The sequence below is a fragment of the Scyliorhinus torazame genome, chromosome 21, assembly GCF_047496885.1.
Source record: "Scyliorhinus torazame isolate Kashiwa2021f chromosome 21, sScyTor2.1, whole genome shotgun sequence".
NCBI classification, from domain to species: Eukaryota; Metazoa; Chordata; class Chondrichthyes; order Carcharhiniformes; family Scyliorhinidae; genus Scyliorhinus; species Scyliorhinus torazame.
In genome coordinates this window covers 127,065,708-127,093,457 of record NC_092727.1, presented here as the reverse complement: position 1 = coordinate 127,093,457, position 27,750 = coordinate 127,065,708, and the positions used below count along the sequence as shown (strand labels likewise).

General features: G+C 43.0%; 2 protein-coding genes across 3 annotated transcripts in view; both read right to left on the bottom strand.

Moving 5' to 3' along the window:
- Positions 1–31: 31 nt before the first annotated feature.
- On the bottom strand, positions 32–16,901 carry LOC140398625 (uncharacterized). 2 transcript variants are annotated; one of them, XM_072487506.1, is made up of 10 exons: positions 16,825–16,901; positions 13,063–13,153; positions 11,763–11,883; positions 9,278–9,441; positions 8,236–8,283; positions 7,576–7,724; positions 6,268–6,463; positions 3,716–3,843; positions 1,481–1,655; positions 32–212 (listed from the first exon to the last, which is right to left on the bottom strand). In XM_072487506.1, the coding sequence occupies exons 1-10, from the start codon at positions 16,842–16,844 to the stop codon at positions 141–143; spliced, it is 1,164 nt and encodes a 387-aa protein (XP_072343607.1). In that variant the 5' UTR covers positions 16,845–16,901; the 3' UTR covers positions 32–140. The 2 variants fall into 2 exon arrangements, with proteins under 2 accessions (XP_072343607.1, XP_072343608.1); XM_072487507.1 differs by lacking the exon at positions 16,825–16,901 and adding an exon at positions 15,013–16,631.
- Positions 16,902–21,329: 4,428 nt separating this feature from the next.
- The window catches only part of kpnb1 (karyopherin (importin) beta 1), a 64,003-nt gene continuing 57,582 nt past the window's right edge, over positions 21,330–27,750 (bottom strand). The window contains exons 19-22 of the mRNA XM_072487505.1: positions 26,969–27,074; positions 26,768–26,882; positions 26,309–26,470; positions 21,330–23,277 (exon numbers count right to left, since the gene is read on the bottom strand). Of these exons, the coding sequence (XP_072343606.1) occupies position 23,277; positions 26,309–26,470; positions 26,768–26,882; positions 26,969–27,074 (384 nt within the window). The 3' untranslated portion in view covers positions 21,330–23,276. The remainder of the gene's footprint in view (positions 23,278–26,308; positions 26,471–26,767; positions 26,883–26,968; positions 27,075–27,750) is intronic.

The window sequence follows — 27,750 nt, the reverse complement described above, 5'->3', positions numbered from 1 at the left end:
AATAAAAAATAGCTTGGTTACAACAATTAACTACAGACCATAACAAACAAATATTTATTAGAGAGAGAGCAAGCGATCATTTTCTACCATTCATGGAGTCCAGATAAACATTTAAATACAATTTAGAGCCGAAAGGGCCGTTATCCTTTCCAACACTCCAACATATTAAGATAGTCCAACCAGTCAGATAGCGAGGGCTTGGCCTGTGGAGGCTGAGGAGGAAACAAACAAAGTAAACTTAGTAATCGCTTCAGGGGAAACAAATAATTTTACAGAAGTTGTAGACAGAAAATGTTTCCGCATGTGAAGAGAGTCTTCTTGCCTCTTGTGCATCTGATCCTATGAATGAAAGTGGCCCCTTCCTAAGTAGGTGTTCTCAGAGTCAATAAAGACACGCTACTGATGGAAGGAGCACCTAGAATCAATTCCATCCTGTACCCCAATACACATAATTGCTCAGGGCAGGAAGGGAATATAGGAGGCATATTGCATGTATTATTATTTTCCTTCCTTATGCAGGAACCACTGCCAATCTTAGCTGTCCCAATCCCCTCACTGTTCAGAATGAGTCAACACATCATACAGTAAATGCTGAACCAAACTGGAGATATTCCTGATCTGTTTTGACTCATTACCATGTCTGCCAGGGTCTTAACCACGATCAACATTAGGCAGCCTTCCTTTGTCAATTTAGTCAGCTTCCCAGATTCTCTGCAAGATCACACCTCGACTACAAGCGTCTCTAAAACTTGGCTCCGGTGAAGAATATATGAAAATTCTGACCCCTGGCATAACCTTAAACACCACCTCTCCCATATCATCAGAACATGCTCAGTCAGAGAGAGAGAGAGAGATAGGCTGGAGGGGACCTGGGCGTTCATGGGCCAAATATACAGAATGAACCATTGGGTTCACAAAATACCGGAGTTGGAGGAAAGCCACTCAGGCCCTTTATTCATCCTTTAAAAGCCACCACATCAGGATCAGGAGAGAACAAGCTAACAAGAAAACACTTGGAGCTAAGATTTAGCCTGTGGAAATTATGTAATCCAGAACTTGTATTCGCGAAACAATGCTTTTTCACATGTCCCACCGTACAAAATTGATAGAAGGAAAACAGCAGCTGGTCCATCAAGCCTGACCCACACCGTGGTAAATGAAACACTTTCCCCTCCAACTCCACTCCCTCTTTCATACCCACGTAATCCACCCCCTCCCTCCCCTCCGCCCTCCTCCTCCCCTCCTCCCCCCCTCCTCCTCTCTCTTCCCCCCCTCCTCTCTCTTTCTCCCCCCCACCACCACCACCACCACCACCACCAAAGAGACAAAAAACAAACACTTAACGCAACATGTCAGAATTCTACTGCAAGGAAGGGCAGTGTTTCTGACAAAGATTTAGATGTCAGGTTCCTCAGCAAAGTGACTGCAGCAGGAGGGAGGGAGAATACTGGCTCAGCAAGCAAACAATTGACAGCCTCACCTTAATTACTGTATCGATGAGTTTATTATTTTCTTGAATGGAGCTGAACTTGACCTCACCATTTCTCGGGTAACCAGGCTCGATGTACAAGGTGCAAACAACATTTGAGGAACTGCCTGCAATCAACTGCAGGAATTTCAGTTGCCGTTCCTCCTCCAGCCAATCAATGGCATACCTAAAAATAAGTCAACAAACCATCACAAATCCGCAATTACAACAGAAATACTCCACAAGCTCTCGAGTTCTATTCCGATGGATTAATAGCTAAAGCCACGGAGTAAATATGATGCTGGATAAGAGGCCTCAGTTCAAACCCCAGTCTGTCCTGAATTAGAATCATGCTGCACAGAAAGAGCCCACCCAAACTATCGTGCCTGAGCGGTTTCTGTGAAGGAGCTATCCAATGAAAACCACCCCTCCCATCCAGTCTTTCCCCATAGTCCTACAGGTCCCAAGAGAGTTGAAAGATGTACTATAAATTCACTTGGGAAAGGGTTAATGGGAATCATCTGGGGAGAGAAATAGAGTTTACCTTTCAGGCCGTGACCTTCCATCAGAACTGTTGACCACGGAGTATTTACAGCATTTTCTGTTTTTATTCCATTTTTATTTATTCTTTGCTGGAATGTGGGCATGCTGATAAGTTCAGCATTTTTAAAAGATTTTTTAAATTTAGAATACCCAATTATTTTTCTCCAATTAAGGGGCAATTTAGCGCGGCCAATCCACCCACCCTGCACATCTTTGGGTTGTGGGGGTGAAACCCACACAGACATGGGGAGAATGTGCAAACTCCACACGGACAGTGACCCGGGGCCAGGATTCGAACCCGGGTCCTCAGCGCCGCAGTCCCAGTGCTAACCACTGCGCCACATGCCGCCCCTAAGTTCAGCATTTGTGGCTCGTTGAACTGAGTGCCTTGCTGGGCCATTACCAGGGTGTTTAAGAGTGGGTCTGGAGTCAGTGTCAGCCAGACCAGGTGAGGAAGGCCAATCTCCATCCTTAAAGACACGAGTGAACCAGATGTGTTTTTATGACAGGTGATAACGGTCGAGCTTTCAATTCCAGATTTTATTCATTCAATTTAAACTCCATCAGCTTCCGTGGTGGGATTTGCACCCATGTCCCCCGAGCCGTAGCCTGGAGCCTGTGGATTACAAGTCCAGATGTTACCACTGCACCACCATCTCCCCTGCAGCATTACAGCAGCACCACCACCCAGCGTCGGGCTCACGATAGTTGGTTTTACAGTGATTGGGGTCTGCTGTTCATTGCCGAAATTTAATTGTGAGAACATAGGAACAGAATTAGGCCAATCAGCCCCTCAGGTCTGATCTACCATTAAAGAGATCGCTGCTGGCCAGCTTCTTAACTGCACCCACCCGTCTTGTCCAGCAAAAATCTATCAATCTCAGATTTAAATTGGAAAGCAGACAAATGCTTAATGTTGGGCAATGGAAGGATAGGTGAAACTCCCCCAGGAAGGCATCACTTACTTAGGCGGGAACAATGGTCACTTGGTTTAGCGCAGGGGTTGGCTTAGCACAGTGGCTAAACAAATGCAGAACAAGGCCAGCAGCACAGGTTCAATACCCGTACCGGCCTCCCCGAAAAGGCGCCGGAATGTGGCGACTAGGGGCTTTTCATAGTAGCTTCATTGACGCCTGCTTGTGACAATAAGCGATTATTATATTATTATTTGAGGATCATCAGCATCACTGGAACATGACCCCAGCAGTTGTTCATGTCTTGAAAAAGGAAAATGAACACATCCATCTACCAGTGGCAGTCGGTGTGGTTTCCAATGGGGCACATACGGCCCGACTGAACACAAACTTCCTTTGACTGTTAAAGAAGTTCTCAATAGGGGACCAGAATTCAGCAACCCATTCAAGTAAAGTTCACATGAAAGGACAAAAAAAACAAGCTCTAGGCAGCAAGGCCTCCTTCCTAAATATGGGAAGATTAATAAGGAATTGACTGAGAAAGAGAGAGGGGAACAGAAGATATCAGTCAGGGGTCGATGCTGAACTAGAGAATTGTGCTGATTTGCATCCTGAAAAGGTTGTTGGACGGGGATTCAACATTAACGGTTAAAAGGGAATTGAATAAATACTTGGAAAGGAGAAATTTGCACAGCTATGGACGAACCCGCAGAGGGAGTGGGATTTTAGTTCCTTCAAAGAATAAATCAACTCATTACATGTCGGGTTTTGTAACGGACTGTGAACTCACCTGTTCTGCAGGTGCTGGATTTCACCCCAAAGTTCAGCTTGACTCAAGTAACGTTTCCAGATTTCAGCTGTAATGTTTGGTAGGTCAACAGACTCCATTTCGGACAAATCAAGAAAGCTACAATTGCTCTGGGAGAAAAAAATAAATGGACAATGCTGGGTATGGTGATTTAAAAAAATCAGTTGTGCGAGTGCAAGAGAATGTTAGAGGTTGAAGAGAGAGCGAGTAACCGACCGACCCACCCAACGAGTGTGTGAGTGTGTGTGTGGCAGAGACATTTTCAGAAAATATCCTTGCATCAACACAGCCTGTCCCACAGAAACAATGCTTCAGACAGTGCATAAACTGCCCCACCGAAATCCAGCTGATCTCCCAGGAGAGGGGGGAAAAGTTCTGGAAGTTCCTATGTGACCCCTTAGGCAAAAGTAGTTGAGAAGATGCTTTGGCTCTGAGAGACGTTATATGGTATCGACTCTAAACAGAAAAACGTTTCCTTTGACGAGTGGGTTTTTAAAAATCAGAATCAGATTTAAAATCATTGAATGGAAAAACTTCTCGTCTAGATTTTCTGCTAAAAAAGTTGTCAGGATCTGGAATATTCTATTTGAAAAAGTAATCGAATCTGATTCTCGATATAAATAATTTTAAAAGGGAGTTGGATGAGGAATTTATAATAATCTTTATTAGTGTCAGAAGCAGGCTTACATTAACACAGCAATGAAGTTACTGTGAATTTACAAGGTTGCGGACAAAAAGCAGGTGGCGAGAGACTAAACGTGACTGCCCTTTCAAAGAGGCAGCAGAGGCAAAATAGGCAAACTGACCTCCTTCTGTGCTGTAAGTTTCTACTTACTGTCCTGGCACAGGAGGAGAGATTAGTCATTTGTGGCAACTGCTTTGGAGAGTCTAGAAGGGATAGTGCGGGAAGGAAATGGCTGGTGGGTGGGTGGGCGCACATTCTCAGTCCTGGCCCCACAGGTGATGACGACATCAGAATTGAGCGCTGAAAAGAATCAGTGGAACAGAGATGTAGACCGAGATCATTCCCTGCAACCCAGTGTTTGTTCTTGTCCAACTGTCATCGATATGGACTTCAGTAAGGCCTTTGACAAGGTCCCTCATGGTAGGTAGACTAGTACAAAAGGTAAAGTCACACGGGATCAGGGGTGAGCTGGCAAGGTGGACACAGAACTGGCTAGGTCATAGAAGGCAGAGAGTAGCAATGGAAGGTTGCTTTTCTAATTGGGGGGCTGTGACCAGTGGTGTTCCGCAGGGATCAGTGCTGGGACCTTTGCTGTTTGTAGTATATATAAATGATTTGGAGGAAAATGTAACTGGTCTGATTAGTAAGTTTGCAGACGACACAAAGGTTGGTGGAATTGCGGATAGCGATGAGGACTGTCAGCAGGATTTAGATTGTTTGGAGATTTGGGCGGAGAGATGGCAGATGTAGTTTAATCCGGACAAATGTGAGGTAATGCATTTTGGAAGGTCTAATGCAGGTAGGGAATATACAGTGAACGGTAGAACCCTCAAGAGTATTGAAAGTCAGAGAGATCTAGGAGTACAGGTCCACAGGTCACTGAAAGGGGCAACACAGGTGGGGAAGGTAGTCAAGAAGGCATACGGCATGTTTGCCTTCATTGGCCGGGGCATTGAGTATAAGAATTGGCAATCATGTTGCAGCTGTATAGAACCTTAGTTAGGCCACACTTGGGAGTATAGTGTTCAATTCTGGTCACCACACTACCAGAAGGATGTGGAGGCTTTAGAGAGGGTGCAGAAGAGATTTACCAGTATGTTGCCTGGTATGGAGGGCATTAGCTGTGAGAAGCGGTTGAATAAACTCGGTTTGTTCTCACTGGAACGACGGAGGTTGAGGGGCGACCTGATAGAGGTCTACAAAATTATGAGGGGCATAGACAGAGTGGATAGTCAGAGGCTTTTCCACAGGGTAGAGGGGTCAATTACTAGGGGGCATAGGTTTAAGGTGAGAGGGTCAAGGTTTAGAGTAGATGTACGAGGCAAGTTTTTTTTACACAGAGGGTAGTGGGTGCCTGGAACTCGCTACCGGAGGAGGTGGTGGAAGCAGGGACGATAGTGACATTTAAGGGGCATCTTGACAAATACATGAATAGGATGGGAATAGACGGATACGGACCCAGGAAGTGTAGAAGATTGTAATTTAGTCGGGCAGCATGGTCGGCACGGGCTTGGAGGGCCGAAGGGCCTGTTCCTGTGCTATACATTTCTTTGTTCTTTGTTTGTTCTAGTGGTTAGGGTGTGGAATGGATTGCCTGCTGTGATAGTGGAGTCGGACACTTTAGGAACTTTCAAGCGGTTATTGGATAGGCACATGGAGCACACCAGAATGACAGGGAGTGGGATAGCTTGATCTTGGTTTCGGACAATGCTCGGCACAACATCGAGGGCCAAAGGGCCTGCTCTGTGCTGTACTGTTCTATGTTCTATGCTACACAGGTGGCACATGGAAAGATAGTTTAACGAGACAGGGAGGAGAAAAATGCCAAAGCAATTAATAATCTTCTCACCTCAAGCTTAACTCTCCCATCCATGGTCCAAATTATAGTCAGCACCAGAGGAGAGAGCAGGGTCAGTGGGATCAGAGCTCGAGGATCAAACTGCAGAGTCATTTGATTTTCAGACAGCGCAAGGATCGTTACGCCTGACTGGCTTTTCACCGTCTCATGGAGCTGTGACAGTGTGTGAAAATCACATGGACGCATGCTTTAAAATTCAAAAATGCAGAGCAGGATTAGTGGAGTGAATTACAGCTTGGTGAAAGCAACACGGAGGACAAATAGAATGAAGCCAACAATCTCAATTGGATCTAGCAGGTTACAAACTAGTGGAAGTGTGGATATCCTTTGCAACCTCATATAGGTGTACTATTAATCCCCCCTCATTGAATTAACGTTTATTCACTAATGGTACTGTTATGGCAGAAACACAGCTTCAAACGGTGGTTTCATCAATCCTGATCAGAATGCGTAATGTCCCCGTCAGTCACCCCCAGAGACGCCACTGCAGTAAGTGACTGAGGTACATTGTACGGATAGAATTTATGCAACTATCCTCTACTCACTACATTTTGTTGGAGAAGTAACCCTGCTTCTAATTGGCAGACACTTGTAGCTATCCTGCTTGCTGTAGTTCAGATAGAATGTGGTTAAACAGACTTGTTGTTTGCTGCAAATCGGGCTCTCTTCTGTAAATCGTGCTGGAAATCCTGCCCCAAGTCCAACTTAACATGTGATACAGTGACAGTAATATTAATTTTGCAGAAATATATCAGGGTCAGAAACAACCTCACTGTTGGGATTGATTCTCCATAAACCCACCAATACTTATCGAGTGAGATACATCTCCCACAAGACTCGTATTTGCACCAGAAACAATTATTCCAGGATCGATCAACAAAAGAAAAAGAATTGCATTTATATTTTTTACACGACTACCAGACACCTCAAAGCACTATACAGCCAATGAAGCGCTTTTGAATTGTAGTCATGTTTTAATGTAGGAAATAGAGCAGCCAATATGTACACAGCAAGATCCCACAAACAGCAATGTGATAATGATCAGATTCTGATTTTTCTTTTGTGAAGTTGCTCGAAGGACACCAGAGATAACCAACTCCCCCCGCCCTCCTGCTCTTTGTCAGAAATAGTGCCATGGGAACTTCAACTTCCACCTGAACAAGCAGGCCTTGGTTTAACATGTCATCCAAAAGACGGTACCTCTGATAATGCAGCATTCCCTCAGTACGGCACTGGAGTGGCAGCCTTGATTTTTGTAATCAAGCCCTGGAGTGAAAAAAACTATCTTGTGGTCCTCACCAGTTACTGTAGCCACCTTCCTTCGTCAAGAACCGGATTGTTTGCTCGGCTTGTTGTATTAAAGTGTAACACTTGCTTATGTATAAAGAACATTCCTCAATGGCCTGTTCAATTTGCCTCTTCTCTTTTGCCAAAGTGAGTTTCCGTTCCTGGACAGAGAAACAAAAGGTGCAACCAGACTTAAAGAGCATGGCAGCAAAGTAACCTATTCCCGCTAGAAGATCGTAGGCTTGAGTCCCTATGGCTCCTCGACTTGTTTTTTAAAACTTGAATCAACTCTCAGCTAAACTGCGAAGGCGGAGACAGAAACTAGAAGCAAATGCCTAATGGTTACGGTTAACAGACTAACAATCCAAAGTTTGGGAGTACAAATCCCACCGCAAATTAAATTTGGCCATTTATGAGCTGACACCAGGTAACCACAGAATCTCAGAAAAGTTACAACACAAGAGGGCGCCGTTTGGCCCACTGTGGCTGCACTGGTTGTCCAAAGGAGCAATTCAGAGTGCCACACCCCAGCCTTCTCCCCACAGCCTTACACATTCTTTCTTTTCAGGTAATATAAGCAAAAGAGCTGCCAGGCTGTCATGACTACCCAAATATATTTTTCAGGGAATTCTATAAAATCTATCCTTGCTGACAAGATTTCCATAAACGTACCTCCTTAAATTGCGACTTCTGTTGAAGAGCCACTTCCAACTGTAGTTTCTGTTTCATGGAAGATGATGAAAATGAATTAGCAATCTCAGCCAACCTGCTCAAATGATACAATGGACAGGAGAAGACATGTAGCGATTTTCTCCACACGAGACTGTGCTGGTGGGAGTGATTTCAAACGTGCCGCGTTAGGAACTACAAAGTTTTGGGCAGGAAAATCACACCTACATTCACTGATCAACATTCTCACCCTCCCTGGCCTCACCACATCGCAACTCTGTAACCCCCTCCAGCCCCATACCTCTCTCAGATCTCTGCGCTCCTCCAATTCTGGCCTCCTGCACAACATTGTTCCATCAATGGGAGCTGGGTTTCAGTTGCCTTAAACTCTGGAACTAACTCGCAAAACCTCTTTCCCTCTCTCCTTTAAGACAGACCTTAACACCCATCTCTTTGACCAAGACCAAAGTCGCCTGCCTGAATATCTCCTTGTGGGGCTCAGTGACAAGTTATGTTTGATAATGTTCCTGTGAAGCACGTTGGAACAGTTTTACGAAACACAAGTTGTTATAGGTGCGAAAATGGTTTAGGACAAACATTATAATTACTTCATGACCTCAGGATGTTCCAAAATGTTTTACAGCCAATGAAGTTGTTTTAAAGTGCAGTTGCTGTTGCAATTTAGGAAATGGAGCTGCCAATTTGTGCACAGCCAAATCCCACAAACAGAAACACGATAGCGACTTGAATGGTTTTAAAAAATAGGATTGAGGGATTAATTATCGGCCAGGATACCCGGGTGAATTCCCCTTCCTTTTTGACAGGGCAACATTATGTCCAGTTAAGAGGGCAAACAGGGCCTCAGTTTAACGTCTTGTTTGAAAGAAGGCACCTCTGACAGTGCAGTACTCCCTTAGTACAGTACAGCACTGGGAGCACCAGCCTGGGGTTTGTGCTCAAGTCTCTGGCATGGCTTTCTGACTCACACTTAGACACAGTCCACACTAAAAACAAATCGGCTCCTGCACAATCAAGGTCCGATTACCTTTGCTTCATATAACTGAATAGCATCTCTCAAAGTTTGCTGCTTTGTCTCCAGGGCTTGGAATTTCAACAGGATTGCAGAGACGTTTTGCAGCTCCTCATCTTGCACTCGACATTCTGCTTTCAGCCTCTTCCACTTTTGCCTTGTTTCGTTCAGTTTCTTCTCTGTTTAACAAAAAAATAAACTTGCAAATATAAATATTTCAGCTTCCACTCTCTCACTGCCCCAATTACCATGCCCACCGAATCTAACAAAATCCTTTCACGTGTGAAAGAGTTAGCTAACCTATGCAGCATCCACATAACCTCATCCAACAACACCTTGCATTTAATATAGTGAAACCACAAAGGGCACTTCAGAGGAGCTTAATCAAGGAAAATTTGCTACAAAACCACAGAGTGATATCAGGTCAGGTGACTAAAAGCGTGATCAAAGTAGTACATTTCAAACAGCATCTTAAAAAGGAGGGGGGAGAAGTTTAAGGACGGAATTCCAGAGCTTAAGAGCCCAGGTACCTGACGATATAGCCAACAATGATGGGGGTGAAGGAAACTGGGGAGAAGCAAGAGGTGGAAATTGGAAGGCTGCTGAAATCTGAGGGTTTTACAGCTGCAAGAGTTTACAGAGATGCAGACATGTGGACGAGGCCGTGGGAGGAATTTGAACACAGGAGTAAGAATTTTAAGATTGCCAAGTTTCAGTCCCATCACCTGAAACATTTACTTTCACATTGACCACCTCAGTTTCCATCTTTGCAGCCACTGCCATGTATTCGTCTCTGTAGACTATTTTTCCAATGCTCTCCGAACCGCTTTCCATAGATGGACAGCATGAGCTCCGATCTCCACTACCTGCTCCTATTCCCCTGTTTCACCGACCCCAAGAATGTGGGATATCAAAACTTGTTTGCGCCTACAAATCCTTCTTGGTCTTCGCCCACCCTGCCTGCAGCAGTGCTGGGCTATGGCTTCCAACTTTGGGCTCCTCTGCATTCATTCCCCCACCTCTGCTCCAAATCGGAACGTGAAGTTCTCAGCTGGAACATGGAATTCTCTTCCTGGATTTGAGTTCTTCCACCTGAATGAGCTACTTTAATACCTACTTTTTTTTGTTGACCATGTCTTTATTTAATTCCCTATATTTTGCTTGGTGTCCATTCTGCTTTGAACTGCCCTATTTTGCTACATTAGAAAGCTTTGCAAAATGCCTTTTGTCAGAAATAACACATTCGAAAAACAAATTTTATACTGGGGGAAAGAAATCAGAGCAGAAACTTAAACTATTTCCACCACTCTCCCACCCCCTCCCCCAGAAAAAAATCCAAATCTTTCACAAAGTTTCACTTTGTCAACAATCACATTTAATAAGCAAACTACAAGAGGGCTGACACACAGCATGTTATTTGTTTCAATAAAGTGCTGGAATATCAGCTTGTGTATGAACTACCTGCGTGGTGTGCTTCCAATTCTCATTGTTTGCTGGCAGTGTGGGAGTTGAAGGGAATGACAGTGAGTAGAACATACAGAGGGAGCAAGGGAAAAAGAATTTGAAACTGATAGAAGAGCAATCCAAAAACGCCTGTGAACCAATTGGCCGGGCATAGCCGCCGTCAACCTATTCAACATCACTTCACATCAACAACAATTAAATTGATACAGCACCTTTATCATAAACATCCTTACTTTGGAGGAGGTGGATAAATAACAGTCACAGAAGCATTATTAGACAAAATCAGACTTCGAACAACTGGAGGCATTAGGTCTGATAACCAAAGGCTTGGTGAAAGAGTTAGGTTTTAAGGATGTCAAAAAGGTTTAGGGAGGGAATTCCAGAATGAGAGGCCAGGGCAGTAGGAGGCAACGCCACTAATGGAGAAGCAATGAAAACTGGTGGATGTGCAATTGGCCAGAATTGGAGGGGCGCAGATATCTGAGGGTTGTAAGGCTGGAGAACGTTAAGGAGCTAGGTTGGGTCAAGGCTATGGAGTGATTCGAATACAAGGATGAGAGTTTTATTCAAGTTAGTGAAAGGCTGTGTTTTATTGGCCATGTGTCTGTACCAATATCACACCTAGCTGATACCATTTTTCTCTCCAAACAATGAGCTTTCACCAGGGCAGCACGGTGGCACAGTGGGTTAGCACTGTTGCCTCAGGGCACCGAGGTCCCAGGTTTGATCTTGGCTCTGGGTCACTGTCCGTGTGGAGTTTACACATTCTCCCCGTGTCTGCGTGGGTTTCGCCCCCACAACCCAAAAGACGTGTAGGGTAGGTGGATTGGCCATGCTAAATTGCCCCTTGATTGGAAAAAATGAATTTGATACTCTAAATATATATTTTTTAAACTTTCAGATGAAGCAGATCCCAGAAACCTCTGTCAGAACCACCTTTCAGCCCCAGAAGGTGACACCACAGGCAGTTTTAACTGGATAGCTTCCTTCATCCCTCCAATCCCATTCTCTGGTTCTGACTGATTGGCCAACTCACGAATATCCTGCTGCTGGAGATTGTCTTTGATTTCCCGGACATCATTGTTTTTCACCATGTCCAGGAATAAAGCACAGGTCTTCAGTTGTCGAAACATCATCTTTTGGTTCCTCCGGAAACCCTAAAAGAATAAGAATGATATCTGTCCAATAAATCTAGGTAGTGTAACTTAGCACAGACACTCCATTAGATAAAGTGGATTTGCATCTGATTACTCCAGCATACATATTTCAAAAAAATCTCAAAAGTTTTCAAATACAATGAATTACTTTGTAGTAGGTGGATAAATATCATAGTAATTTTCCCCATGGCAAGACGTCAAAAACTGCAATGAGATGATGAATCAATTCATTCAATTTTCTGTTGCTGCTGGCTAGGGGAGAATATCGTCTTAAGACTTTGAATAAACTCATAGCTCTTCTTCAAATAGTGTCATGGGGTCTTGATCCTCAACCATGCTTGGTTATCTCTAGTCTCTGATGATTTCAACATTCCGAACCAGTCTCTCATGTTTGACCCTCCAGAAACCCAAGGTAACAGAAACTTCTGCTGTCCATGTGCTAACTTTCAGTAAGTACTGTTTACCTATCACTCACTGTGCTCTCTCTTCTACATTGGCTCTCAGTTAAAAAATTTTAATTCTCACTTGTTTTCAAACCCTTCCATGGCTTCACTCCTCCTTTTGTCTGCAATCTCCTCCAACCCTACAAACCTAGGGCAGCACGGTAGCACAGTGGTTAGCACAGTTGCTTCACAGCTCCAGGTTCGATTCCCGGCTTGGGTTACTGTCTGTGCGGAGTCTGCACTTTCTCCCCGTGCCTGCGTGGGTTTCCTCCGGGTGCTCCGGTTTCCTCCCACAGTCCAAAGATGTGCAGGTTAGGTGGATAGGCCATGCTAAATTGCCGTTAGGTTAGGTAGGGTTACTGGTTTATGGGGATAGAGTGGAGGTCTGGGCTGAAGTGGGGTTCTCTTTCCAAGAGCCGGTGCAGACTCGATGGGCCGAATGGCCTCCTTCTGCACTGTAAATTCTATGAAACCTCTGGAATACCTGCACTCCTCCAACTCTGCTTGACCATCCCGGATTATAATTGCTCTATCATCGGTGGCTGTACCTTCAGTTCTCTAGCCCCTCACTCCATAAACCTCTGCCTCTCCTACACCTTAAAACCTAGCTCATTGTCATCTTTCCTATTATCTTCTTTTGCAGCTTGTCTTATATCCTACTTTTGTCCTCACCCTTACCCATGGACTTTGGATTTTCAGAAATTAAATAAAATTGCAATTAACTTGGACGACTCACAATTGCATGCTGAACAACAGCAGGTCCTTCCTCCAATATATTGTCATCCTCTTCATGGATTCTTTTTGCAGCCTCTGCTTCCTTCAGCAGTCTGCAATTTAAGAAAACGTAAGCAACATTTTCCCACAACAACTGGCCAAAGACTATACAACTTCACTAACATGTACGAATGTACGCTGCATAATTAGGCAGTCAGAAGGGAAGGTTCAGGTGGCTGCTTTGTGGAGCAGTTCCGTTCAGTCTGCAAGCACGAGCTTCTGGTCACTTCACATTTCGTTCAGCATCTTGTTCTTGTTCGAACATTTCTGTCCTCAGCCTGCTGCACTGTTCCAATGAAGCCAACGGCAAGTTTGAGGAACAGCACCTCACCTTCCATTTAGGTACCTAACAGCCTTCTGGACTCTTGAGTTCAACAACATCAGAACATGAACTCTGTCCTCCATTTTGCACCTTCTTTCCCCCCGGTGCCAGTCTGTATCCGGTGCTCCCATTTTTGTTTCAGGCAGCACTGACTTTTTTTCGACTTTGGCCCAATTCTTCACTCCGGCCATTACCCATTCTCTTTATCCTTCGCCCCATGACACTTTTGCCATTTCATCTCCACTGCCCTCAAACCTTCCCCTTCGCTCTGCCTGACCCTCCCCCTTTGCAATAGCATAAAACCCTTCACATTTTCCCCTCTCTTCAGTTCTGGCAAAAAATCATACGGACTCAAAACGTTAACTCTGTTTCTCTCTCCACAGATACTGTCAGACCTGCTGAGTTTTTCAGCACTTTCTGTTTTTATTCCTTTACAAGACATACCAGGAGAAATGGCAACTGATTTGTTACCAGACAATTGCTACTCCCAAACCAGCTGCTCGGATGCACACAATGGTTAGTCATGATTTCCTTGGGATATAGCTCTGTTAGTCTGTACTTCCCACCCCCAGCAATGCAACACTAATTTTAGTTAGCTTCTAAAAGCTAAAAGTGTCTCAGAAACTTTGATAGTTTTCCTGAATAACTTGTCAACTTTTTGTCTGATGAATGCTCCCATAAAGTGCCGTGGGACATTTTACTATCGTAAAGCATTTTAAAGACCATGGCTCAGTTGTAGCACTCATGCCCGACTCAAAAGGTTGCAGCTTCAAGCTCTACTTCAGAGACTGAAGCACAAATCTACACTGATACTAATGATGGAGCGTCGCACCGATGGAGACATCATCTTTCAGATGAGACAGGGGTCTGCCTAACAGGGGTCATGCCCTCCCTAGCAGATGGATATAAAAGGCAGAGCAGGGTCGGCCTGGTCAATACTTTCCTCTCACCCATTAGCACTAAATACAGATTATTTGGTCATTTTCCTATTGTTTGTGGAGCTTTTTAGGCATATTGGCTGTTTAGCTATGTAGGAAATAGTTCAAAAAGTTCTTAATTGGCTATTAAGTATTCTGAAAAGCATTTCTTAAAATATTATTCATTCATAGGTGTGAGCATTGCTGCTAGGGTAAGTATTTATTGTACATCTCGAAATGCCTTTGAGAAGGTGGTGGATGAGCCATCTCTTTGAACTGTTGCAGCCTGTGGTGAATATACACCATAGTACTGCTAGGGAGGGAGTTCCAAGATTTTGGTCCAGTGATGATAAAGGAACAATGATATATTTCAAGTCAGGACAGTGTGCCTTGGAAGGGAGGTGGTTCCCATGCATCTGCTGCCCTTGTCCTTCTAGTTGTTGGGAGGTCACAGGTTTGGAAGGGGCTGTTGAAAGAGCCTTGGTGAGTTGCTACAGTGCATTTTGCAGATAGTCCGCAATGGAGAGAGTGAATGGTTAAAGTGATGGATGGGATGCCGGTATAAGCACATCTTTCTTTATGTTGTTGCACTGAGTGTCTACCCAACAGCACATAACAGTTAAGCTCAACACTCTGCCCGATTTCACATCTACAGAAGTGCAAACCTGCTGACATTTTCATCACAGCCTCAGATAACTCAGTCCAGATCCGGAAGAAGGTGGGCACTTGCTGCTCTGTATGGAAAGGGGATGAACTCTGCCAACATGCGCTCCCAACACTAATATTACATTCAGCTTGTTAATCCAAGTCACCAGCAAAATGATAAATTTGTTTTTGGGGCTATTAAAAGTGTTTATAAAAAAAAAGACTATTGTGATTTCAATTCACAAGACAAAATCAGAAGGCAGAATGAAGCTTGGAAAGTAAGGGGTGAACAATCATGGAATCAACCTACTCTAATCTGAAACAATATGGTTTCCTTGAAATATAAGAAATTAGCCAATTTCCAAAGTGCAGGCTCCTGGTATCAAGGAATCACATAATTGTTACAGCACATTGTGTGCCTGTGCTGCCTCTCCAAATCAGCAATCCACCGAATATCACTTCCCTGCCATATCCTAGTAACCCTGCACATTCTTCCTTCTCAGATAAGAATCCATTCCCCCCTAAAAGCCTGGCTTTAACCTGCCTCCACCACACTCTCAGGCAGTGCAGTCCAGATCTTAATCATATGCTGCGTGAAAACATTTTCCCTCGTGCCTCCATTGCTTCTTTTGCCAATTACCTCAAATCTGTGCCTTCTCATTCTTAACCTTTCCACCGAAGGGGACAGTTTTCTCCCCATCTGCTCTGTTCAGACCCATGAATTTGAATACCTCTATCAAACCTCCTCCCACCTTCTCTGACCTGACTACATAATTGAAGATCATACCTGAAACCACTCATAAATTGTTTTCTGCCTTATGTCTTAGTGTCTAAAGTGTGCCACCTAAAACTGGACACAATATGCAATTGAGGCCTAGCCAGTGCTTTCTACAAGTTCAACTCATAGTCCTTGTTCGTGTACTCTTGCCCCTATTAATAAGACCTCTATTAACTGCATGCTTTATTAATCAAGCTTTCAACCTGACCTGCCACAGCAGAAACAACAATTGTTATTTTCATGGAATGGGAAAGTATGAACTGGGAGGGCCATCACTTGTTGCCCCAATTGCCCTTGAACGGAGTGGCTTGTTGGGCCATTCCCACAGGCAGTTCAGAGTAAATCACATCGCTGTGGGTCTGGAATCACATGCAGGTCAGACAAGGAAGAGGTGGCAATTTCCCCTTCTAATGTGGCAGTGGTTAGCACTGCTGTCTTACAGCAGCAGGGACCTGGGTTCAATTCTGGCTTCGGGTGACTGCGTGGAGTCTGCACATTCTCCCCGTGTCTGCGTGGGTTTCCACCGGGTGCTCCGATTCCCTCCCACATTTCAAAGATGTGCAGGTTAGGTAGTGTTACAGGGGTAGGGCAGGGGAGTGGGGCACTCTTTCGGAGGGTCGATTCAGACTCGATGGGCCAAATGGCCTCCTTCTGCACTGTGGGGCATCTATGAATTCTAAAGGTCATTAGCGATGCGGTTTTTAAAAAAAAAAGTGACAATTGAGTTTCACCACTACTGAGACTAGATTTCAATTGCAGAATGAATCATTAATTTTCTATTCTGCCATTTGCTCGGAGCATTAGCTTTGGTCTCTGGAGTGTCCACAGCACCACCTCCCTCCCTGCCGGGTTTACAGACTATGTCCGCGGACAGGGATCCTCCAGCAGCCTGGCTCCAGCCACAAGGCTCAGCTTGTTACAATGTGTCAGGAAGCAATGTATCCGATCCCGGCCCGGATACATTCAGCAGCTGGAGCGGGGCCGCCCCGCGCTCCCTCCCCGGGCCGGACTCCTCCCCGGGGCCGCCCCGCTCCCCCGGCCGCCGGGCCGCCCCGCACTCACCCCCGGGCTCCCGCCGCCATCCCAACCGCTCAGATGGTTCAAATTGTAACGCTGCAGTAACACCGCCTGCTATTGGCTGACACCGAGCGACAATCGTCATGTTAAAGGAGAGGGCGGGCCGAGCTCTTAAAGGCGCCGCGATCTCCTGCCAAAGGTCGGCCAAGGAAAAGTTAACAGGAAATAGTCGACATTTTATACACCTCCATTCCCCAACACACTTCGATTGGATTGTTTATTGTCACGAGTACCGAGGTTCAGTGAAAAGTATTGTTCTGCGTACATTCTGCACATGAAAAAAATACATAATAGGGCAAACATAAAATACACAATGTAAATAAATAGACACAGGCATCAGGTGAAGCATAAGGAGTGTAGTGCTACTCAGTAGAGAAGATTGTGTGAATGGATCAGTTCAGTCCAGAAGAGGGTCATTTAGGAGTTATGGTAACAGCGGGGAAGAAGCTGTTTTTGAGTCTTTGCATGTTCTTAGACTTTTGTATCTCCTGCCGGATGAGTGAGTAAGCCGGGTGGGAGGGGTCTTTGATTATGCTGCCCGCTTTCCCCAGGCAGCTGGAGGTGTAAATGGATGAGAAGCAGGTTTGCATGATGGACTGGGCTATGTTCACAACTCTATGTAGTTTCTTACAGTCTTGGGCCGAGCAGTTGCCATACCAGGCTGTGATGCAGCTAGGTAGGATGTTTCTAAAAGTTAGTAAGCTATGCTGAATTTCCTTAGCTTCAAGAAAGTTGAGGTGCTGTTGTGCTTTCTTGGTCATACGGTCGACATGGGTGGACCAGGGCAGATTGTTTGTGATGTGCACACCTAGGAACCTGAAGCTGTCAAACCATCTCCACCTCGGCCCAGTTGATGCAGACAGTGGCGTGTACGATACTTTGCATCCTGAAGTCAATGACCAGCTCTTTAGTTTTGCTGGTATAGAGGGAGAGATTATTTCATTTACACTACTCTGAAACTGTGGCCGTGGGTATGAATGAGTCAGGGGCTGCTGGGGCAGTTGACAGCGGTTTGATGGTTTCCTGCTCTTTATTACTGACGTCAAACATGGGCAGCACGGTGGTTAGCATTGCGGCCTACGGCACCGAGGACCCAGTTCGAATCCCGGCCCTGGGTCACTGTACGCGTGGAGTTTGCACATTCTCCCCTGTGGAGACCAAGGAACAATGTGCACCATGATAGAAATGAGATCTGGATCTTTGGTTTGGGCTGTTTCAGTGCCGCATCACAAGCAGAAAAGCTGATTGGGAATAGATTTGGGGAATAGGGATAGATTTGGGATTTAACAACACATTCAAGGATTTGACAAGATAACAGTGGGTGGATATGTTACAGACAGTAGGGTTGATATTTGCTTTTGAAGAGGGGAGTGATGATTATATTGCTCTCAAATTATTAAAACCTGCAATCGTAGTACCGTTTCCTAAATTCTTTACTTCAGATCTTCAATTCGTATATCACCACTTCTAGTACCACGTTACGTTCTAATGAATTGCAATGATTGAGAGTCAGTGCACCAAAGAACGTCTAGTTCATGACTAGTTAAGGTGTATTAAATTACAATAAAGTGGGTAGAAAACAATATTAATACTAACAAACTGTAAACTGTTAACAACTAGAATACAAGAGCCAATACAAAAAACTATCCATGACTCCTCACTCACTGAGGCGGCAGAGCCACATAACGTATTAACATACAGAATTGCTTATGCATATTACACTCTCCATCCAAGATTAAACAAAACTTCAGTTGGTAGCAGTTTCTGAACCAGAAACATTGTAGTTTGTAATAACACTTCCAGACTGGAACACAGAACAAAAGCAGAGCTGTCAATGATGCTGACCCTTGGATGTATAAAACAAGACCTGTTTGATTGAATATTTTGACCAACGTTCCTTTCGTAAACAGCACATACCATTGATCATCCAAATTTCTGCTCCCCATATCCTATGATGCAGTAAGTCCCACTTATCCATCATTGCTGTTCTACGTTGGTTGTTCCGAGGTTTCCAATATAATTAACATTTTAATACATCATGGTCTCAGCCTTCTACAATCCCTTTCAGCCATAAAACTTGTCCCAAATCTGGAGAAGCGAATTCCAGTGTAAAGACATTCTGGGAAAACTTTTTTTGAATCGGTGAGACAATTGTAGGCAATACATACACATACATAAAGTAATGTGTGTCTGTTGCAGTAATGTTATTAAAACAATTTGTTAAGGCATCCTATATGTCTGCTAAAGCGGAGTAAAGGATTAACAGCAAGGCAGGCTATGTCATTCATGGGAGGGGCTGGAACTGGTTTTGAGTTTCGTTTTCAGCAGCCCTGCTGTTTTGTTTTTACTTTCATTTAGTTATGCTCTGGGTTTGGAGGGAAGGAGGAGTGTTTCTCAGACGGACTTCTGAAAGCTTCTCTCCCAAGTACTTTGTGAATAAATGTGAGCCAGTGTTAACTGTATCAATAAGTGCATTTGACCAGTGTCTGGATTTTGCTTAATTGAAAGTTTAGAAGTAGATGGGAAAATAAGTTCAAATACTTTTTTATTTTAAGAACTGTTTAACTATCAATTGAAAAGCTGTTTTCTATGATGCTAATGTGTTTAATCCTGTGTTAAGAAGAAAGTTTGTTTTAATATAAAAGACACCTGGTCAGTGGAATTAGTCCTGGAGTGAAGAATCCTTTCCTCATGGTTTTAACATTTTAAGAAGTGTTTGGGGTTCTTATCTGGCTACCTAACCAGTGGTGGGATCTGGCCCAGGATGTTAACAATGGGTGATTTGTACCAACACCAGCACAGACTAGGTGGACCGAATGGCCCGTTTCTCTGCTGTATACTGGATGTAAAATTCTGCATACCTTACATTGGACCCTTGCTCATCGTACCCCTCAATTGTCTTCCATTTCACAATTCCACCCTCTCTTCCCAGGATTATATTATTTGCTTTTAGTCACCCATCCCTTCATTTCCTTTTGCTCAGACTCCATTCTGTCTTGATTGTCAAACCCACATGAACACTACATTTTGTTGCTTTGACAGTCATCCAGACTCAAAACGATAGCTCCCTTTTTCTCTGCACAGATACTGTCAGACCTGCTGAGATTGTCCAGTATTTTCTGTTTTTGTTTCAAAGTCCAGCATCCATAGTAATTTGTTTTTAGCTACATTTTGTTGGGTCTTTAAGAGCACAAATGACATAATTAATCAACAGAAATGAACACGTAATTCAGTTGTTGTAAACACTTCGGGCTACCCAGAGAAGTGATCCAAGACACTACAAAAAATTAAAGTTTTCTTTAAAAAACAGGCAGTGTATTGCATGGATACCCCACAATGGGACCAGGACATGATTATTCCACAATGCAAGAGGGGTTGGTCTTTGCCATTGCCCAACAGTACTAGCAAAAGCCTTGAAGGAAGTTATCCACCTGGCCTTTCACCCCAGAATGTTACACTTCAGTTTCATTTCTCCAGACACTGATATACATGCCCCACCCATCCAGTCATCACCATCCAGCAGTTGCCACCACATCATGTTTTCCTCATAGGCATCCGTTTTAAGTGGGAACAAAATAACAAGTCAGCTTACATTGTGACAACCAGCTGTCCTAATGTTCGACATCCAAGTACAATGTCATTCATCTCCAAAGTAGGAGTTTCAGCTAAGATGTGGACTTGTCTCTCTCACCTCTTCACATCAGTTATGAATCACTACATCTATTTTTGGAATGCCCTCAAAGAGGTCAAACATAATTGCAGACTCATGGGAGACACCAGGCTTGTGACCAACCAAAATGGAGAAGACACCAAGATTTCATCAGGAACATGCAGAGACAAAATTGAGGCATTGGAAGCACACAAACTTCCAAATAATCCATCAATCTAACCCTTCAAGCACCACTTTCCCGACCTGTGGCAGCCATAGATCTCACATTGGACTTAGCACCCATCAATCTGGAGTAGAAGCAAATCCTGCTAGATTCCAAAGGATCATTTAAGGCGACACTAGTAGACCAATATCTGGGCAATTGTTGGCAGCATCAGCAGTATGTGTAGAGGGCTATCGGATTCAGGTTATGAAGATTTACAACTGCAGTCTCAGACTCCAATTACTTAACAGCAATATACTTGAACAAATTAGTGCCCCAGAGATGAAAGCGTTAATTTGAAGGTCCATTCATCTGGGTTGGTGCACTTTTGTTTGCTAACTGGTCACACGTTATATAAATGAAATTCACCAACACTCGACTAATTAGGCTTATTAGATGAGCATCTCATGAGTTATATCCTGCTTTTCCTGTGGATTGCTCAGTAAAGTCTAATCCTGAATCCATGAAGGTTGCAATATAATCCAACAAATATCCATCTCATTTATCTGATACTCAAAATATAAAAAAGTCTCGTTCACTCTTCCAGATAGCAGCAAACAATAGTGACCAAGGAAAGCCGTTTTAAATAAGACTAAAAAAGACACAAACACCACTTACTATTTCTCAGTGTACTTTATTATCCTGTTTTCTACAGCTGAAAGCCCACAGGACAGCAACAGGTAGCACTGAGGAATGATCAGAATTCCCCATCAGTACGATCTCCAAAGTACAAAATAAAGGCATGAAAAGGCCCAGACCTTTCCCAGTATGCAATTATTAACTGGATAAAACACCCTTTTGCCAGTGTAAATACATGGTGCCTCTACTCAGCCTGCAGTGAAGTGGCATGAACTACACCAAACTGTATTCACCTTCTGACACTAAGGCACATATCCAATACCCTGTATACAGTTGTTACATTATTGTGTGGAAGTATAGTTATTTCAGCAATCACATAATGTAAGACTAAGTACAAGTTGTGCTGGGGAATGTTTTGACACTTCTTAAATTCAGACTTTGTTGGAAAAATATGCCACTTTTGTTTTACAAGTGTCTCCGGTTTAGTTTACTTTTGATACCAAGAGCAGCGAGACATCAATACCACAATTTTTCTTTATTTTCCTAATCAAATAAAAGCAAAGAACCAAGCAGTTTGAATGGCATCCTATATGCCTACTTTCAATATGAAATTTGATTTTTTTTCCTCCAAACTCTTTAGAAATCCAAAGCATGACCTGAATACAATTAATAAATCTTTGGCACTCTACGTTGTTTCAGCTGCTACAGTACAAATTGTGGAGGGGAAAGGGGTTCCAAAGTGCTATCCGGCAGATTAGGGCATGATGCATTTCCATTTTGATTTCTTGAACCTTTTCAAATCCCTCTGCATCATTTACACTTTTCACAGTTTTATTTCTCTTTACAGGGGAAGAAAGGCTTCTTTTTTTCTTTTAAAGAGATAGTATCCTTCATGATGTGAAGAAAAAGCGACAAGCCCTCAGCCAATTATGACCAAATGGCCATCGAGTCAAAAATACCTGGTAGGCAAAGAAGGTGGTGTGACAATGGTGGCAAGATGCAACAGTGGGGATATAGTTGCCACCCGCGACCATGTAGCACTATTTAAGGTCATTCTTGAACATTTATGTCACTGGCCACCACATTTGCTTGACCACGATCCCTTGTTAGCCTACATGCGCTGCATTTAGAGGTATGGAAAAAACACCTAAACACACCATTTATCTATCTATCCCAGCGCTCTTGTAAAACACAACGCATCGTTATTTTTCAAAGCAAATGGCAGTAACACTGCTAAAAATAGGCCACCTTTCGTTAAAGGTCTATACAAAATTTGTTGCATTTTAGAGAAACTATATGGATATTTTCAAAAATAGTTGGAATAGGTTAAATGGCATGTTGCTTGATCTGATTCAATGGTTTAAAATACAGCCAATGCAAGCTATTTAAAAAAGGGATACCATCTCCTTAAACTAGGCTGAAGACTAACTAAAGCTTCGCACAAGGAAGCTCTGAACATTCATCAGTGTTTCCCAATAAGAGCAACTCTCATTCAATTCTTTTGTGCTGCTTCAGTAGATTCAACTCTTTAATGCAAATGCTAACCATTTAAGTAAATTGTAATGTATCTGAAGTAGAGAAAGTGTATGCCTTCTCACTCACACACACTCATCCCTGACCAAGAACCTCAACCTCATTATTCATGCACGAATTTCCACGTAGTACGATTACATCAGCCAGGCTGAGGATCCAATTTTCCTCCCAGCAGCAATGTTCATAATCCTTTTGAATTTATTTTCTTAAAACGCTCCCGCTGTTTGACAGAAGGGGATTTCTTCTCGTTCTTGTTGCAGGTTACGTTGGCCTCTTTTGTTTCGGCGTTCAGTCCAGGATACTGCTGGATCAGGTGGTGTGATGCAAACCTCACTCACTCATTCTCACATTCTCAAACATTCAACATCCTTGCACACTCCTCACTTCTGTTCCAAAGATTTGAGAATTCCAGTGGGGTCTCAGGTGTCTTACTTATCCCAATGCTGTCAGAAATCTGCAACAAAAGACATGGGTTGAAAATTCTCCAGTACAACTGTCAAAACCAGGATGCTGTAGTTCAACAGTGCTATCTAGTTCAAATCAAGTCCTACTTAAAACAAACCTGCATTAAAAAACAACACAAGGCAGCTGTTCAATAATCAAATGTCATTGTAGTGTCTACTGTACACCAAGCCAGACAGTTGCTGGCAAGACTTTGGAACATAGGAATTAGGAGCAGAGGTCGGCAATTCAGCCCTTCGTGCCTGCTCCACCATTCAATTAGATCATGGCTGATCTCTTTCTGGTCTCAAATCCACCTCCCTGTTCCCCATATCCCTTTAACCCATTTAAAAAAAAAAAAAAAAAAATCAGAAATATATCTATCTCCTTCTTGGGTTCACCATCCCCTGCATGAGGTAGTTCCTCCTCAATCTATTTCAAATCTATTGCCACTCAATCTTTTTTCTGTGACCTCTCGTTCCAGATTACCAAAGGGGGAACATTTGGTCTACATTTACTTTATCAATCACTTTTAGTATCTTGTATACCTCGATCAGATCCCCTCTCATTCTTTTAAGTTCCAGCGAGTACAAGGCCAAACTGTTTAATCTCTCCTCATATGTCAACCCTTTCATCCCCAAAATCAATCTGGTGAACCTCCTTTGAAATGTCTCCAATAAGGGCAGCACAGGGGTGCCCTCGCAGCGCCGAGGACCCGGGTTCGATCCCGGCCCCGGGTCACTGTCCGTGTGGAGATTGCACATTTTCCCAGTGTATGCATGGTCTCACCCCCAAAGCAGAAAAAGATGTGCAGGGAGGTGAATTGACCATGCTAAATTGCCCCTTAATTGGAAAATAATAATTGGGTACTCTACATTTAAAAAAACCAAAATGCCTCCAATGCCACATCAGTCCTCAAATAAGGAGACCAAAACTGGACAATACTCCAGATGCGGTCTCACCAACACCCTATATGACTGCAACAACACTTCTCTACTTTATACTCTAGTCCTTTTGAAACAAATGCTAACATTCTATTTGCATTACCTGCATACCAACTTTGAGATTCACGAACAAAGACACCCAAGATCCTTCTGCCCAGATGCATTTAGAATCTTCTTCCCATCCAGATAATAATTTGCCTTTCTAGGTTTTCAGCCCAAATGGATAATCTCACACTTATCCACATTTAACTCCATCTGCCAAATGTTGGCTCGTTCCCCTAGCCCATCTATATCAGTCTGTAAACTCTAATTTCTCTTTCCCATCTATTTTAGTATCATCTAGAAATTTTGCTCAGTTACTCTCTGTCCCTGCTTACAGATCATTTTATACAGATTATAAATAGTTGAGGTCCGAGGGCTGAACCCTGTAGCACCCCGCTAGTTACAGTTCGCCAGCCAGAGAAGGACCCATTTAACCCAACCCTCTGCTTTTGGTCAGTCAGCCAATCCTCAATCCAATCTAGTATTCTACCCCAGTGCCCCGTGATCTCATCTTCTGGATCAGTCTTTTCTGCGGTACCTTGTCAAAACACCTTCTGGAAGTCTAGATATACCATATCCAAAGGGTTCACATTATCCAGCTTGCTGGTTACGTCCTCAAAGAACTCAAGCAAGTTTGTTAAGCACGACTTACCCGTCATAAAATTATGCTCAGCTCTAACCAACATTCTGTTCAATCCCTGATACGGATGTATGATCCTCTGAGCTTGTCCCACGCCACTGCAATCGATCCTACTTCCAGGCAACCTATTCTTCTTTATTTGTTTGAACTTATTTCAAACCCATATAACTTCAAGTCAGCATTACTGTTAAAGTTGTGGAAACTATCAACTCTTTAATCACTGATTAAGTCTTAGTATAATCCATCACTAGGATAGTTTATCTGTGCAAGCGTTTCAGTTGTAACTGTGTGGCATGTTTTACAGCCTTCAATGTGCTCCTAAAAATGCTCAAGTGAATCAATTCTCATTGTCCTGAACATCTTCAAATTTCCAACAGCATGTTTCGCAAGTGATTGCAGCATTGTATGTCTTTCCTCAGAATTGCTCCCTTTTATCCAAATCCAATGTCATTAATCCTTTCTACTGATTCCAACCAACTTCCTTCATGTCATCAGAAACATCCTACCTTGCAGCCCAATAGTGGAATGATATTTTGATGTCCTCCAATGAGTCAATGAAAAGATTTATTTCCATTCAAATTGTTAATTTCCACAAGTTTTGTCAACTAATGTGTTGCAGAATTCCACCGTTTGTCCTTCACTTAACATTCTTGGCTTCATCACCTGACCTCATGAAATATCTGTACCACTTCCACTGACAAATTACTCCCCAGGAGCTTTGCTTTCCCCCTTCTCAATAATCCAAACTCTTGAAATTTGCCCAAAAGACCACTACCCAATCCAGGATGCATGGTAAAATAGTTGACCTGATAGTTCGTTCTTTGCCTCACTTTGCCATTACAATCTCGGATTACTTTATTGATAATACAACCTGCGCTCCTCTGAACTTTGTTCTTGTTTAGAATTTGTGCGCCACCTTACTTTTCAATACAATGGAGATTCAAGGAACAAAAACAGTCTCAGTATGTAGTTTCCTGCTCTAACACATTCTTTCCCAAATTAGTCATATTAGTGTAACTTAATTTAGGCTTTTCTGATCCCAAGTTCTAAAAGGATTTCACTGGTTTATCATATTTTTCCATTGTTCTCCACCATGGTGGCATTATTCATTGCAGCACGCCCTAATATTTTAATTTTAAACTGCAATTAATAAAATTATTAGAAGCTCAATAATTAAAATTTCCCAAGTTTGAACTTAAATTAAAAATAATAAAAACTTTAAATTAAAGGAAAATGTATTTCAATAGCAGGTTTAACCATAAAAAACAATGTGCAGGGTAGGTGGATCTGCCACGCTAAATAGGTCATTCATCAGGAAAAAAAATTGGGTTCTCTAAATTTATTTTAAAACCCCTTCATAAAAAACAGGAACAGAACATCTGAAATTAAACAACCACACCAGACAAAAGGTGTCTTACCAAGCTTGATTTTTCAGTTTTCGAAGCTCTTTAGTTGCCCATGTAGCCAAAGTTTTAGTTTTGTTCGTTTTTGATCGTCTTCCTTCAGTCAATAATTCATGAATCATAGGCCTGGCTTCAACTAATTTCAGTACATCCTTCCCAAACGCTGTACACAAATCTCTGGGGAAAAATCCGCAAAATGTTAAATAGCAAAAAGGATTTTTACCAAAATGAAACTATTCCCCGTCTCCAAATATGAACTTTTGAATCTCTTTAGAAAACCACAAGTTGATGTATGAATCATCAATAACAGACTACAACGAAAAAGGATTTGCACAATCGAAATAAACAGCTTCAGAAAGTGTTTATGAATAGGTCAGGCAGTTATTTCCCTGGTAAGCATGTTGAGTTTCAACAGCAACTATAGAAGTTGTACCTCTCATTAATAGCTGTAACTAGATATGTCAGTTTCCTTACCCTATCAGTCCAGCAGCACAGGCTACTACCCCATCTGTATGATCTTCGTCTCGTGCAATGTGATCAATAAAGGAGAGAATGAACTCTACTCTTGGTTGCACCAACATCACATCAGCTGCAGAAGGAAATTTGAAAATGTTTAAAAACAACTTTTTAATTAAATAGATTACATACATACGAATAGTGTATAATTGAACTTACGATGTACGTTCTCTTGGTCACCCTTCAAACCCTGAATGATGCCAGTATATGCCTCCAGACAACCTTCTCGGAGTTCGTTCAGGTAATCCACCATATCATAATCTGTCTAAAAAGGATACAGAATCTTAGCAAGCTGATCAGAATGTAAACCTACACCAAGGGGTAGCAGTTTAGGTACATGCTGAATTTTTTTTTTTTGCACAGGATCTTAATAAAGCATTGAACAAAAAAAAAAATGCAAGAAACCATGCAAGTTTTTAAAAATTAAAAAACCTTGTTGATGACAAACTGAACAGAATTTATTTATATTTGAATGGCTGAGTAGTCCATTTGATAAGACCATGGCTGATCTGGTCATGGACTTTACTTAACTGTACCCATAGGTCATTTATTGCCAAGGGAGTCAATCTTTTTTTATATAAGTTGAGTACCCAATTATTATTATTTTTAAATTAAGGGGCAATTTAGCCTGACCAATCCACCTACCCCAATTATCTTTGGTTTGTCGGGGTGAGACCCATGCAGACACAAGGAAAATGTGCAAACTCCACACAGACAGTGACACGGGGCCGGGATCGAACCAGGGTCCTTGGCACCGTGACGCAGCTGTGCTAACCGCTGCGCTGCTCAAGGGAGTCAATCTAACTCAGCCTTAAAACTATTCAATGACCCTGCCTCCACCGCTCTCGGGGGAAGAGAATTTCAGAGGCTAACGAACCTAAAGAAAATGTTTCTCCCAATCTCCGCCCAGGGTTATATGTACACTAAAATACAATTATATT